This window comes from Schistocerca cancellata, chromosome 4 (genome assembly GCF_023864275.1).
Source record: "Schistocerca cancellata isolate TAMUIC-IGC-003103 chromosome 4, iqSchCanc2.1, whole genome shotgun sequence".
Taxonomy (NCBI): domain Eukaryota; kingdom Metazoa; phylum Arthropoda; class Insecta; order Orthoptera; family Acrididae; genus Schistocerca; species Schistocerca cancellata.
Genome location: NC_064629.1, coordinates 327,495,499 through 327,511,338, shown reverse-complemented (window position 1 = coordinate 327,511,338; position 15,840 = coordinate 327,495,499). Strand labels below are relative to the sequence as shown.

General features: G+C 39.2%; 1 protein-coding gene and 1 long non-coding RNA gene across 2 annotated transcripts in view; both read left to right on the top strand.

The window, feature by feature from the left end:
• Positions 1-15,840, top strand: part of LOC126183809 (uncharacterized) — a 280,828-nt gene that overhangs the window by 143,685 nt on the left and 121,303 nt on the right. The gene's annotated exons all lie outside the window — the stretch shown is intronic.
• The window catches only part of LOC126183806 (zinc finger protein 85-like), a 91,388-nt gene continuing 82,465 nt past the window's right edge, over positions 6,918-15,840 (top strand). Inside the window, exons 1-3 of the mRNA XM_049926055.1 lie at positions 6,918-7,166; positions 9,799-9,960; positions 10,099-10,287. Of these exons, the coding sequence (XP_049782012.1) occupies positions 7,026-7,166; positions 9,799-9,960; positions 10,099-10,287 (492 nt within the window). The 5' untranslated portion in view covers positions 6,918-7,025. The remainder of the gene's footprint in view (positions 7,167-9,798; positions 9,961-10,098; positions 10,288-15,840) is intronic.

Below are 15,840 nucleotides of genomic sequence, written 5' to 3'. Positions count from 1 at the left end.
CGGTCCCAGGTCGACGGGCACGTGCACCTTCCGCCGACCACTGGCGACAACATCGATGTACTGTGGAGACCTCACGCCCCACGTGTTGAGCAATTCGGCGGTACGTCCACCCGGCCTCCCGCATGCCCACTATACGCCCTCGCTTAAAGTCCGTCAACTGCACATACGGTTCACGTCCACGCTGTCGCGGCATGCTACCAGTGTTAAAAGACTGCGATGGAGCTCCGTATGCCACGGCAAACTGGCTGACACTGACGGCGGCGGTGCACAAATGCTGCGCAGCTAGCGCCATTCGACGGCCAACACCGCGGTTCCTGGTGTGTCCGCTGTGCCGTGCGTGTGATCATTGCTTGTACAGCCCTCTCGCAGTGTCCGGAGCAAGTATGGTGGGTCTGACACACCGGTGTCAATGTGTTCTTTTTTCCATTTCCAGGAGTGTATTTCGCTTGGCTCTTTTCTTACAGGCATTGTTCATAGCTGCTTCACTAATTCTTTCACCGTTAATAAATGGCTCAGGTGTTTGAAATTATATGGTACATATCAAGTTTGTTTGCGTGGCCATCCTCCGCAGCAAGCATGGAAATATTTGTTTTGTAAATAAAACCACCTTTTCTTGCTGCCACTTAATTTATTTATCCCAGACGCGTTTCGCCTTTTTGTTGTTCTAAGATATCATCAGTGGGATCTATAACGATACAGTTTTGTTAATTTTAGATTATTAAACAGTTTTTACGTAAAAAAGTAATTACTTACGATTTGCTGATCTCCATTTCCTCTCATCTGGTCTGAAGGTCGCACTATCACTTTAAAGAAAGTCAGAACGCAAAATTGGTTCAAATGGTTCCGAGCATTATGGAACTTAGCTTCTGAGGTCATCAGTCCCCCATAACTTAGAACTTCTTAAACCTAACTAACCTAAGGACATCACACACATCCATGCCCGAGGCAGGATTCGAACCTGCGACCGGAGCGGTCGCGCGGTTCCAGACTGTAGCGCCTAGAACCGCTTTTTTCTTTCTTTTTTTCCATTTTGTTCGTTGTTGATCGTTAAGGTTCGTTTGTTGATCCTTCTACTCAGTTTTTTTAATTACAGAGGCCAACCAGCGCTCTGACCACACACGCTGAGCTACCGTGCCGGCTGAACCGCTCGGCCACTCTGGCCCGCACAAAATTGTGCTTATATGTCAGTAATGAAGTGGTAGTGCGACCTCCAGGCCAGATGAGGGGACACGCAGATCAGCAAATCGTAAGTAATTACTTTTTTACATAAAAAATCACGACGTGAACTGTTTCATAATCTAAAACTAACAAAACTGTATCGTTTTAGATCCCACTGATCATGCCTTAGAACAAGAAAAAGGCGAAACCCGTCTGGGATAGATAAATTAAGTGGCAGCAGGAATATATGGTACATATCCTTTGGCAACGGATCTCATGGCTATCAAAGAGTCTCTTAGAGCAACTTGTGTATCTTTGGTCTTCAAAATGTGTAACTGTTGAGTATAGCGGCGATAATTATAGCATAATATTAATCTTCCGTCATATCTCAATTCTCTGGCCGTCTCATTGGCTGCATAGTGTTGTTCAGTCATAATATTAATTAATTTACCGTGGTAGTGCAAAATAAAGGATGATAATTTTCAGAAAGATGTATAATAATAGTCTACGCGTTAAATGGCTCCTTTAGCCAAATGGATGACGCACGTAAGCCAACCTTCCGGTAGCGCCGCTGCACGAAAAACTGAAATCGCGGGTTCACGCCTCGGACATGGGATTTTTAAGTGTGGTTACCGTGTGGCAGTGCGTGGCTCTATATGGTTTAAAGAAAAGAAGACAGAAATTAGTGGTTGCAATTGCGATGAATACACTTCAGACACAACAACGGCGGACTAGTAAGGGAGCGGAAGGGGCGGTCCCCCCCCCCCCCTCCCAATGCATCTGGTCCTGGGGGGGTCTCCAAACCTCGAAGACCTCGATATTTGGAGGCCCTCCAAGACCAGACCACTTTTAATTAAATTCCAAACAATGCCAAAATATGTTCAGTAAACAAGAGGGAACTTGGAGTTCTAGGCCACACACGTATGCAAAATATAGACACAGGTATTAACTTACCTATTAATAGTTTGGACAAGAAGAGAATAGAAGCTTTCGAAATGTGGTGCTACAGAAGAATGTTGAAGCTTAGGTGGGTAGATCACGTAACTAATGAGGAGGTATTGAATAGGATTGGGGAGAAGAGAAGTCTGTGGCACAACTTAACTAGAAGAAGGGATCGGTTGGTAGGACATGTCCTGAGGCATCAAGGGATCACAAATTTAGCATTGGAGGGCAGCGTGGAGGGTAAAAATCGTAGAGGGAGACTAAGAGATGAATACACTAAGCAGATTCAGAAGGATGTAGGTTGCAGTAGGTACTGGGAGATGAAGCAGCTTGCACAGGATAGAGTAGCATGGAGAGCTGCATCAAACCAGTCTCAGGACTGAAGACCACAACAACAACAACATTATCATGCCATGGCAGTTATCCGAGGATGTGTTCAGAGTTTTTAGAATTTTTGTAAAACGTAACAAACTGCTGAAGAATAAAGAAAAACGCTTGGTAAGACAAGTGGAAAAGAGATAGGGGAGGAGGTAGGTTATCCCACGTATTCAGCTGACAGACGGTTGATGAGCTAGATATGGTTGAATTTAATTAGTTTAGATTAATTACCTAGCGAAAGTTTATACGGCTGTCGTGTTTGATACTCGTATAGATTCGCCCAAGTCAATGTCACGAATATTAGGCGGGCTCTCCGTTTCGCTCTGAATTATGAGATAGACGAAGACTCTGAAGACCGAAGACAACTTACAAACTGTATAATGATAACCAGTTGTTTGCTAGACTTAATTGTTCTACTCGGGGCTCGCACGCAAAAATTTAAGTGCTCGTTTTTCCCGCGTACCGTTCGAGAGTGGACCGGTAGAGAGATAGCATGAAGGTGGTTCATTGAACCCTCTGCCAGACACTTTATTGTGAATAGCAGAGTAATCACGTAGATCTAGATGTAGACGTAGATGTAACGTTTTCTGATACCTGTGTCATTTATGCAGGTGCACTAGAAGTTTAAAAATACGCGTATAAGTGCAGTGATTGATCAATCTTTTTTAACTAAAGTACGTACTACATTCTGTTGCGATGTGCGGGGCTCTAGGTTATGTCAATGCCACATCAATGTAGGTGTACATGGGGGAGTACAACGAAAATCTCGAGAAGTCAATACAAAAGCTCGTTCAGTTGCTGTGCTAAACACTCCATAAATCTTTGTGGATTTTATGCATCTTGATCTGTTCCCTCTAGTGTTTATGTTCATTGTTCTCATCTTTTACAAATGCATAGATGGATATTTCTTGTCGCCAAAAATAGAAAAAGTTGGAAACGGTTGTCTGATACTGGTTGGAGTGCTTGTTAATTCAGTTAAAGTCATAAAAGAGAACTTGAAAACAATTTTGGGCATTTTGAAAAATATGCAGAATTCATCTAAGGCAATCCTTAATACTACATCTGGAACAAGCTTGTTCCTTCCCGCTATATGTGATTTTATCTTCTTGACCTACATCAACTTTTGGCAAACGATACTGGAGAAAGCAAATTTAGTCCAACAATATTTACAGCCTCCAAAAATGCCTTAGGATAAAGTACAAGCCTAATTAAAAGCACTGAATAAGTTTTTAGTGATGGAAGGAACTACATTTATAGACAATGCTGTTACTTTTGCCACTAAAAAAAAGAAAACTCAGTGATATGAACAGTGACATTGTCCGACGAGGACGAAAAAGGGTACATAAAACAGCATCGTGTGAACTAGCTCATGACAACGGATTATCGATTCAAGAACTTCTTCGATCACTGTTGGAACCCATAAAGCGATTTATACAAGAACCGTCATAACGATATACAGCCATGAAACAAATCACCAAAATTTTCCAAATCGCTGAAACAAAATTTATGCTTGAAACTTCCGCTGACGCTCTGGCTGTAGCACTGGAGAATCTTGTAGAAATTTATAATTCGTTTAATATGGAGCGGGTACAGCAAAAAAAAAAAAAAAATCAACTTGAATAAAAACGTCAACTTGAATCCGATACGAATGTGGATATCCTTCAATTAACATGTGAATGGGACTTCAGTGAATCATTGCCCTGTAGAAGTTTTTCTAAACTGAAGCTAATACAAAACTGTCTTCGTTCGATATCTACATCAGCACTCAGCAAGCCACTTGACAGTGCGTGGCGGTGGGTACTTATGGTACCATCGCCTGATCCCCCTTCTTTATTCTGCTTGTGAATGGCGCGTGGGAAGAATTATTGTTGGTAAACCTCTACATTAGCACAAATTTATCGAATTTTCCCGTCGTGATCATTTCGCTAGACGTATGTGGAAGGAAGTAATATATGTTCCGACTCTTCGCGGGAAGTGGTCTCGAAATTTTAATAGTAAACCTCTCCGTGATGCACAACGCCTCTCTTGTAGTATCTGCGACTGGAGTTCATTGACCATCTCTGTAACTCTCTCGTGCCGACCAAACGATCCCATGACGAAACTCGCCGCTCTTCATTGGAATTTCTCTACTTATTTTATCAGTACTACCTGTTAAGGGTCTCAGATTGATGACCAATACTCAAGAATCGATCGAACAAGCGCCTTGTAAGCCACTTCTTTAGTGGATAAGTTACATTTCTTTAAGATTCTTCCTACGAATCTCAGTCTGGCATTTGATTTCCTAATATTTGTCTTACGTGTCGTTTTGTATAGTTACTTATAAATATGGTAGATACTGATTCCAGCAATTTGTTATCGATGGTGTAGTTGTACAGTAGCGGATTTCTTTTCCTGTGTATGCGCGGTATGTGACATTTATTGATGTGCATGGACAACTGCCAGATCCTGCACCATTCATCAATTCACTGTATATCATTCTGCAAATCGATACTGTCTTCTGGCATTGCTTCTTTCTTGTAGGCAACCATATCATCTGCTAACAGCGTTAAAGAGCCACCTACGTTTTCTACTAGATCGTTTATATACACTGCAAACGGTAACGGTCCTATCTCATGTCCTTGGCGTACTCCGGAAATTATCTTTACATCTGTCGAACTTATACCGTTAAGAACGACGTGTTGAGTTCTATCTGCAAGAATGTCTTGAATCCAGTCGCAAATTTTGTCTGATACTCGGTAGGCTCATTTTTTTTTTTTCACTAGATGGCAATGTGGGACGTTGTCAAATGCCTTCTTGAAGTCGAGGGACACGGCATCAATCTGAGAACCGTTGTCTACAGCGCTGTAGATCTCATGGAGGAACAGAGAGAGCTGAGATTCGCAGGATCTCTATTTGTGGAATCTATGTTGATTTTTATAGAAGAGGTTCCCGTTCTCCAAAAACATCATAATTCTTGAGTATAAAACATGCTCCATAATTCTAAAACAAATTGCCGTCTATCGAATAGGCTTATAATTTCGTGCATCTGTCCTACGATCCTTCTTGAAAACGGGAATGGCCTGCGCTTTTTCGCACTCGCTAGGCAACCTTCTTTGCTCCAGCTATCTACGATAAACTGCTGCTACAAGAGAAGCAACTTTTTTCGCACAATCTTTGTAGAACCTTACAGTATCTCATCTGATTCTGATGCGTTACCAGTACCGAGCGATTGTATTTGCTTTTCTATTGTACGGTCGTTTATCTCAATTTCTGCCATTTCGACGTTCATACGATGTTTTAAAGGAGAGAACGTATTACGATCTTCCATGGTGGAACAATTTCGAAATCCCAAATTCAGTATTTAGGCCTTCTCTTTGTTGTCTTCTGTTTCGATGCCAGTATGATCGGTGAGTGACTGAATATATGATTTCGAACCGCTTGCTGATTTTACGTAAGACCAAAAGCCTCTTCGGGTTTATAGTCACAGCAGTTGACAAAATTTTACTTTCAGATTCCTTGAATGCTTGTCTCATAGCTCTCCATACACTCGTTCTCGCTTCGTTCAGCGTTCGTTCGTCAGCTAGTTTCTGACTTCTCTTGAACCTGTGATGAAGCTCTCTTTGTTTACGTAGCAGGTTTTCTGACAAGGCTATTAAACCACTGTGGGTCTTTCCCATCCCTTAGGACGTTGCTCGGAAAATACTTGTCTAAGGCATATGAACAAGGACAACCAGCCAAACTCCCCATTTTAACAATTGAAAAATAAAACTTTCAAATGAAATAGATTTAATGACGTTATTAAGAAGTCCAGTAAAATAAAGGCACGTACAACTATCATGTACTTAAGTTATGAAACTAACTTATATTGTAATTGTAGAAGTTTGTTTCTAGATATTTATAGTTAAAGGTAATTTTCTTTTTCTGTTCCTTATTATTTCTTAACACATTTCGTTATGGTTGCTGTGCTAAATGATGATTCGTATTCTAAGTTTCTCACCTATATCTTTAAGTTTGCGTATTACAGTTACTACAGCCTAGTGTACACACACTATAAATAGTGGATTTTTTTGTTGGGCATTACATCTATAATATTTATCATTTACAAAATGTGCACCACAAATACATCAGTTCCTAAGCAGGCCAGGGGTTCATTTAGTTATACCGCTCCGGGCCTCCGCCGGGCTTAGTCGGCCACTGAGACATGACGGTGTTAAATATAGAAGAGTTAACTTTGTAGTCGCATATCCTAAAGCGAACACGTTAAAAACAATCTTGCACTCATTAAGTTTGTACAACAGTATGGACTTGCGCAGAAATTTTACTCAAAGCGCAACAGACTCTGCATTCCCGTGGCATTCATTTATGCCGCGAAAACAACATCGACGCTTGGTCGCGTTCGCCACATGTCATGCGATATATCGATTCACAAGGTCGATAAAGTAACAACTATTAGAGTAAGAAACTGGGAGCAGCAGTGTGCATTTATTTTGATAGTAGTTTGTGTTGTCGTTCGTTTGAATAATAGTTGACGTGTATAAGAAACAAAACGAAATAAATTTGTTGTTGTCATGGCAGGGTATAGGAGGGTAAACTATTACGAACTGTGTCGGCTATGTACGTCAAGTGAGGGAACAAAAATGCATATTTTCCGAGAAGAAGGACGCAGGAGACAACTCCCCACAAAAATTCAGATTTGCTTACCCGTTCAGGTGAGTAATGGTAAAAATTACTGGCTGTCGAATTTCATTGATGTTTGTCACTGTGCGACTTCTGCATTGAACGTCAAAAGGCTTCATGATATATGAATATTGGTGAACCGATTGGAGACTACTTACTGTCATTAGGAAAAATACTGCATATCAGTGAGACAGATTCTGTAGCAAACATGTGTGACGACTACTGCCAGAATTGATATTCATTGTCTAAGTTTTCGAAATAACTCACTAGATCGATAGATAGTTGATTCTGACTCTTTAGAAGACAGATCAAGTGCATGCATTTATTGTAATGTTGACATGTTCAAGCACTTCAGTATCTCAGTCTTTCCTTGCTAGTGATCACATGTGTAGTGATTTACAAGATATACAAACTGTCGGAAATTATAAATAATCTATAGTTTTCAAAAGAAACATTATGGCAATTCATAAATAAATGTTCCATCCGTGCTGCAAAGCTGTAGTAGGAAGTGTCCATTAAATTTAATTGACAATTTAATTTTGCTGGAATATAAGAAATTACTGCTTGTCATGTGTGTCATTAAAGATGTAAATAGTCATTTAAATGTTGTTGTTATCAGCATGTAAACAGGCAATTTGTGTTATTGTTTCAGTGCTAATTGCATCTTTAGTTATGATACACAGTGGTCAAATGACAAACATTTTATAGGTGAAATATCACTGTCAGTGCATTTACACAAGCAAGTGTTACACATTACAGATAATAGTACTTAAGAGTGTTTCTGCATTATTCGTGCTTAATGCTGAATCTTCTGTTATTTGCTGTGAATACTCTATGAAACCCTTAATAACCTCGAATGATTTATAGGTTTCAGAGACTAAAATTGAGCAATCCTATTTTTGATTATCTGTCTTTCTAATTTCTCTGATTATCTGTCTGAGTGTATATCTTTCACATTGCTGTGAATAAAAAAGGTTTATCATGTATTAACTAGCTTTTCTTAATTATGTTCTGATTTCTTCATACAGAAAATTGTACCATTTACTTTAAATTACATTTGTCGAAAAAAATGACAGTCTTTTTGTTGTGCCTCTGTCCGCTATATGGTGTGTAGCAGCTATCCTTTTCATAATATTGTCATTGCTCCATCCTGGATTTTCAATTATATGTATGTTTGCATTACGCAATTCTATATTGTTACAACTGTATTATTCTGTTTCATTCTCACAACATCACACAGTAAAAATGAAATACTTTGTAGGGAAAACAATGAACAACACTCAACATGTCCCCTCCCCTTGACAACCATGAATAACTCTCAACTTAGTGCGTGTTACAGATCAGTGTTTTTCTGTATCTTATTTTGTGGTCATGGTAGCTTTCATTATGTTTTGTTAAATTTGCCATTTTAAAGATTTTGGTGGTGTTCCACATGTACAAAACTTGTACCTAAAGATAGATGGATTATTTACTGACCAAAGTAGTTACAGACTTCAGCACAGAGCTGTTAGAGCTGGTTGTTGAACTGAACGAGAGTATCTGTATATGTGAAATTTTATGTGGTGCTCATATTCCAAAGCTGTTTGGAACTTTCTGAACTCCCAAAGACAACAAAAGTGTAATGCTTTTCTGTCTTATTGAAATCAGTGTTTTTAACGTGGTGTTAATTAGTAAGGCTGTATGACATGCGAGTAGTCCTTCGTATCCTGTAAAAAATTATAGATTTTATAATGAAACAGTCCACCACCATAGCTGAATGGTCAGTGCAGCTGACTGCCATGCACGGGGCCCTAGTTCTATACCTGGCCGGGTCAAGGATTTTATGCACTTGGGGACAGGGTGTTTTCCTGTCCTAACTGTCATTTCATCATCAACGACAGGCAAGTCACCAAAGTGGCAACATATAAATACACTTGCACTAGGCAGCTGAACTACCCCAGATTCGGGTCTCCCAGCCAGTAAAGCCATATGATCAATACGATCATTACATTTCATCTCAAACGGTGGACTTGGTGCCATTAATAATAGCAAATAAATAGGCTGTAGTGTTTCATGTTCTACCGAGAAAACATTCTTAATGAAACACATAACCTTACAGGAAATTGTTGTTATGAAGTAGCCATCTTTTATACACTGTGCAAAAATTATTCTGCATTTCAAAAATATGTTGTATGTTTACATACTTATAAATCATATTTTGTAACATTTGTTTTGGGTGGTGGTGTTGCATCTAATGAGCCATCAGTGCTTTGTTTTGCTGTAAAATAGTATTAAATAAAGTTTAGTTTTGGTTACATTGCAACATGTAATGCACTTAACTGAACAAATATATACACTGGTGATTTTCATAATCTGTTAAACCTATTTGTTGCAAAGAAGTGACAAGTTTTATAAGAAATTACAAACACAATAACAAACATTTGTGCCCATTTTGTATTTTTATATTCCCTTTGGGATACTGTTAAGATTCACCTCTGACTTATATGGTGCTGTCTGGAGAGAGATTTGTTGTGTGTGAAAGTCTGGAAGTCGAATACAGTGAAGAAAGTCCATCGCCACTACAGAGCATGTATCTATGATGACTGTAAATCTCCAGTAACCTTTTTTTCTGTACTTGTTATTTTTTGATAATAATAATAATAATAATTAATTTTTTTTCTGTAGGTGTGTGAAGATGATTCGCTGCCTAAAATAATATGCAACCACTGTGTGGAGAAGCTTGAAAGTTTTTATGATTTCCGTGAATCTTGTGTTAATGCAGAAGCAATGCTGGAAAGTTACTTTACCTCACTTCGTTACTCTGATGATTTTACAAGAGAAGGAAAGGTATGATTGCTATTGTCAGTGACACATTATACAACAATTCATCAGCATATGTCATGCCTGTGCTGACCTGTTCACTTCTTTTTGTATATGTATATAAAAGCTCTTAAATTACCAACCTCTCAATGTATTTTACTGTAGGTGTATGTCAAAGATGAAAGCTCAACCAAAAAAAAGACAGCTGACAATGATAGTCTAGCAAAACATCACCACAAATCCAGTGTGACTGCATCCACAGATGGCCTGAACAGCTTAGTCCAGGCTGCAAGTATTCAGATTGTTAGCGATGCTGATGGGACACGAGTTCAACAGTACAAATGCCAGATGCAGGTACTTTTACCATACATTTGTCTGCCATATCAAGCTAAAAATTCTTTATTAATTTAATGTAACAGAAAACATACACAAGCAGTTTCAGTAATTTATAGGAACATACATGTTTAAGAAGACATGACTGGAAACTAATAATGCTGTGTGATGAAAATAGTGTTGTGGAAATTGTGATTCTGTGAGTAAGCTTCTATGCATGAATACAGACTTTTGATGTCCTGAAGTCAACTTCATTGTTCATGTTAGTACACGTTTCCTGTACGTGGTATCAAGAATGATGTTCCTGGTCATTAAAGTTCTGAATGTGTAGATATCAGTGACTGGAGATAGTTGCTTCCATTTCGGCAGTGCATGTTTCCAACCTCACTCTTATTTGTAGCAGTTTGTATTTAAGATATATCCAGTTATGAACTCTTTAGTGAAAGCAGTGGAACGTACATACTCAAAAGGAAATGTCAACACAGAACATTGTGTGTGTTTTGCAGGGCTCTCTGTGAAAACTGATACAACTGAATCAAAAATTGTAAGTAAAATAAAATAGCAAAACCAAGACATTCTCAGCACTTCCTTTCTTGCCAGCTACATCCAGTTACATATATTATTATAATCACATATTTCAAATAAAATCAGTTATGGGGAAGTCTATGTGGTTTTCATTTTAAAAAATCTGGATAAGGCTTCATGCGTGATCTTTGTATGACTGAATCAATATTGTAGTGAAACCAGTTAGTGTAATTCATGTCGGAGAGCAGTGGCAGCATATAATCTCTAGTAGGATTTGCACTGGGTTGGCGGAGGAAAAAAGATTCAACATAGACAGTTTTATGAGATAAAAATTTGGTATTTAAAGGGGAGGAGGCTGCCAGTTTGTGATTCACTGTCAGGGGATTTATGACACCTTCAAGAGTGGCTTATGTTAACATTCAGAGTGACCAGATAATGGATTGACTGTCATAGTTCATGGAATGAAAGTGGAACAGTTAGAATACTGAGAAAACTATAGCAAAGAGGGGAACTGAAGGGATACAATCTCTTAGATTAAAGCTATGCCTGATAGTAAACGTTTTCCATATCCCTATTGTGTGTTACATACTATAGGTAAATTCTTTCAACATGTGACTATTCAGCTGCTGACTTAATCATACACAACTCCAGATTTAATAAGCTGCATGCTGAGAATATTTTGTGATGTATAAAATCCCAGAAAATGTCAGAATAATATAGCACAGATCACATACTCAATTAAATCTGCATTTCAGTTTCCAACCCTGTCATTCTCCTAATTTTAGCCATACTTTTGCATAACCACTCCAGACTAATATATTCTGAACTCTGTAATAAAACCACATATAATTATTTTTGTAGCCTCTTCTGTCAAAAGCAAAAAAAGTGCTTCATTTTGAGGAACCCACTGTCATTGGTCATTACATCCCTTTGTGCAATGTACGAAATATTCTCTCTATACTAACTGCTCATAAATACTGAAATCAATCAGTAATGCGTCACTCTTCTGACAGCTCCATTGGTCAGTGAAAAACAGAACAGAATGAGCACCTAATGTAACTAATGACCACTGTTTTCATACAGTTATCATGTGATGTTTAGTAGAGATAAATCAGGTGTCCAGGAATACATTGTGTAACAGGGTGAGAGCTGTATGGTAGTGAAAGGGAGGTGCTGCAAGTTGACTGTAATAGATATGTTACTTCACCCTAAAATTGCGAAAACAAGACACTGTGCTGTCCTGTACAGTCTTTGGGTTTGGGAAGGAGCTGTAATTTGGAAGTTAAAATTATGTTATGACCCTTTGTTTTCTGTACCGAGTATTCGTGTCATGTTGTGTAATATGAACAATAATTTATTTATTGAAGATTGTAGATTTTCAGTTTATTTTGTACAAAGTGGCTTTAATCGTTGCCAAGAGCTTATGTAGAGTTCCTGTTTTAGTTATTTATATCTCACATCACACCACAGGCTGCACTTGTGATGTACAACACTTTAATGGCACAGCAGTGCACAAGCCTGTAGCAGTAATTTTGGTTGGTTTGTGATGTGGGATGTATGCTGTCATGTTTTGATCTCCAGAATTAAGCAACCACATGGGCAAGTATTTAGCATGATTTGGCTTTATTTTTCAATAATTATTGTAGTGTGCTCTTAAATGTGTATGCCATCACAGATGTCAAATTTACATGCTACACAAGACAAGTGTTGAGCTCCTTTCCCAAATTTGAATCTTAATTACATGTCACTTAAATGACATGGTATGCTTGGCTCTTCCCGTGGCAACTAACGTTTAGCAGGTAAAGATTGTTTTGTGTTCAGTTACAGAGAAAAATTATGTAGTTGTAGTTTACTGCAGATTTATGGTTCCTTTCAGCTGATGAACAATTTTAAATTTGACCATGATTTTTCTATCCTCTTACACTAATGTTATCCCCTCTAACAATGACATCACAATTTTATTAAACATTTTCTGTTTCCTATGAAATCTAGGATGCAGTACAACATTTGCTGCATTCTTTACTGCATTGTGCATTGTGCTACTTCTGGTTTTCATTTACGTATTTTCTGGCACATGATTGGCGAGAAAAAGATTAGTAATGAATACTAAATACTGTATAAACTCAGGGGTAATGAAGAGTGTAGCATTGTGGTTATTATACTTCAGACTTTGTGTTCAAAACACCATATTTTTAAAGTTTGCTTTAGTTTTGCTGTATCATAGCATACACTGCATTGGAAGTGAAGAAATTGCCTCAAAATTTCATTGTGATAATACATTCAAATCAATAGTAGCACATCAGCATAGTAGGGAATGGGCACCAAGCAGTGGCAAACATGCTGAGTGGAAGGAGAGTCAGTGTCCTGATATTGGAGATTCTAGAAGCTTAAATGCTGATGTGAGAAAAGTCGTGGGATACCTCCTCATATCGTGTCAGATCTCCTTTTGCCTGGCATAGTGCAGCAATTCGATGTGGCAAGGACTCAAAAAGTCGTGGGAAGACCCAGCAGAAATACTGATCCATGCTACTTCTATAGCCGTCTGTAACTGCAGAAGTGTTGTTGGTGCAGGATTTTGTGCATGAACTGACCTCTTGATTATGTCCCATAAATGTTCAAGGGATTCGTGTTGGGTGATCTGGGTAGCAAAATCATTCACCCAAATTGTCCAGAATGTTCTTCAAACCAGTACACACAATTGTGTCCCAGTGATTGGCACATAGTGTTTCATAAAGATTCCATTGTTGTTTGGCTGTAAATGCTCTCCAAGCAGCCAAACATAGTGATTTCCAGTCAACCATTACCAGTCAATGCTTGATTCAGTGATATCACAGGACCCAGTCCATTCCATGTAAACACAGCTCACACCATTATGGAACCACCAACAGCTTGGCTCAATGCCTGGTTGACAACTTGGGTCCATGGCTTCATGAGGTTTGCGCCACACTCGAATCCTACCATCAGCTCTTACCAACTGAAATAGGCACTCATCTGAGCAGGCCACAGCTTTCCAGTGAAGGGTCCAACTGATATGGTCACGAGCCCAGGAGAGTTGCTGTAAGCAATGTCATACTGTTAGCAAGGGCACTTGTGCCAGTTGTCTGCTGCCATAGCCCACTGATGCCAGATTTCGCCACACTGCTGTAATAGATACATTTTTATGATATTGATTTCTGCAGTTATTTCATGCAGTGTTGCTTGTGTCTTAGCACTGACAATTTCTATGCAAGCTCTGCAGCTCTTTGTCATTAAGTTAAACCCATTAGCCACTACATTGTCTGTGGTGAGAGATAGTGCCTAAAATTTGGTGTTCTCGGCACGCTCCTGATATTGTGGACCTCAGAATATTGTCTTCCTTAATGATTTTCAAAATGGTATGCCCCATGTGTCTAGCTCCAACTACCATTCCGCGTTCAAAGTCTTTTCCCATTGTGCAGTCATAATCATGTCAGAAACCTTTTCACATGGTCACCTGAATACAAATGCCAGCTCCACCAATGCACTGCCCTTTTATACCTTGTTGTACATAATACTACCACCATCTTTATATTAGCACATCAGTATCCCATTCGTTTGGTCGCTTCATTGTGCACTGATCAGCAAGCACCTAATGGACAGTATGTCCACCTTTGGTACGGACAACAGTGGCGACGCATAATGACACAGAAGTGGTGAGACGTTGGTAGATCGTTGGAGGGTGTTGGCACCACATCTGTAGATACAAGTCACCTAATTACTGTAAATTCTAGGGAGGCGCGTTGATGAGCTTTGATGTCTTATTCAAGCACATCCCCAAATGTATTAGATCGGGTTCAGATCTCACGAGTTGGGGGGTCCTGTATATCAATTGGAACTCGCCACTGTGTTCCTCGAACCACTCCATCACACTCCTGTCCTTGTGACTTGGAGCATTATCTTGTTGAAAAGTGCCACTACCATCAGGAAACATGATTGTCATGAAGGGGTGTACATGGTCTGCAGCCAGTGTGTGAAACTCCCTGGCCATCATGGTGCCTTGCACGAGCTCCACTAGACCTATGGATGATCTTGTGAATGTTCCCCAGAGCATAATGGAGTCGCCGCTCACTTGGCCCCATCCCATAGTACAGGTGACAATGAAATGTTCCCCTGGATGATGACAGATTTGCGCCCTCCTATCGGTGTGATGAAGAAGGTATTGGGATTCATGAGGCACAGTAATGTAAGTGAAACCTCAACCGGATTAGCAGGAATATTTTTGCTTATATTGCTTTATAAAGTAGGTGTATTTTGTGTGTTTCATTCAAATGGATAAACCTGAAAACTGTGCCCTCAGAAATGCTTTGTTTTGGATAATCACCACCTATTGAATTTGATAATGGTTTGTAAGGAGCCTGCTCCATCATTTTCACTATTTAAGAAATACTTTCTATTCTTGATCCTTGTGAAGAAATTTCCAAAACGCTAACCAAAAACGAAGGTACTGGTGAAGTATTCACTATGGGAGTGACCATTTGGTGATTAAAGGTGTTAAAATAGCTGAATCACAGGCAGTCAGAAGAAGAGAGAGTAGTACATTTTAGTTGAAACCTCAGTGCAAGAGGGAAGTGACTTTGCTGAACAAATGCAAGTATGGAAATTAATTTCTCAGTAATGCTTGGCTTTCTTGAAGAAGGATCCAGCTGATGCAGTACACTGATCAGTGCTATGGGTGAGACACAGGTCTACCATTTTACACCAGAAATGAAATGAAAATCAGAGCTGTGGGTGGAAGCTGATTGGCCCTGCACCAAAAAAGTCAATGTTTCTTAGATACAAAGGCCTTTCTTCTTACTGCAATGAGTAAAACAATAACTAGTAAATACTATTGAAGTATTTTGAATTAACAATATGAAAGAAAAAATATATGTAAAGAAATGCCTGAATTGAAAAATAATGGAAGGGGGAGAAGGAAAATACATTTGCTCAGACAGGTGCTTTGACAATGGAAAGTAGGTGTTTGTATTAGGAACTGTTGAGACATACCCTCAGTTTGAGATTTGGCACTTCCACCTACGCTGAAACCTGAAG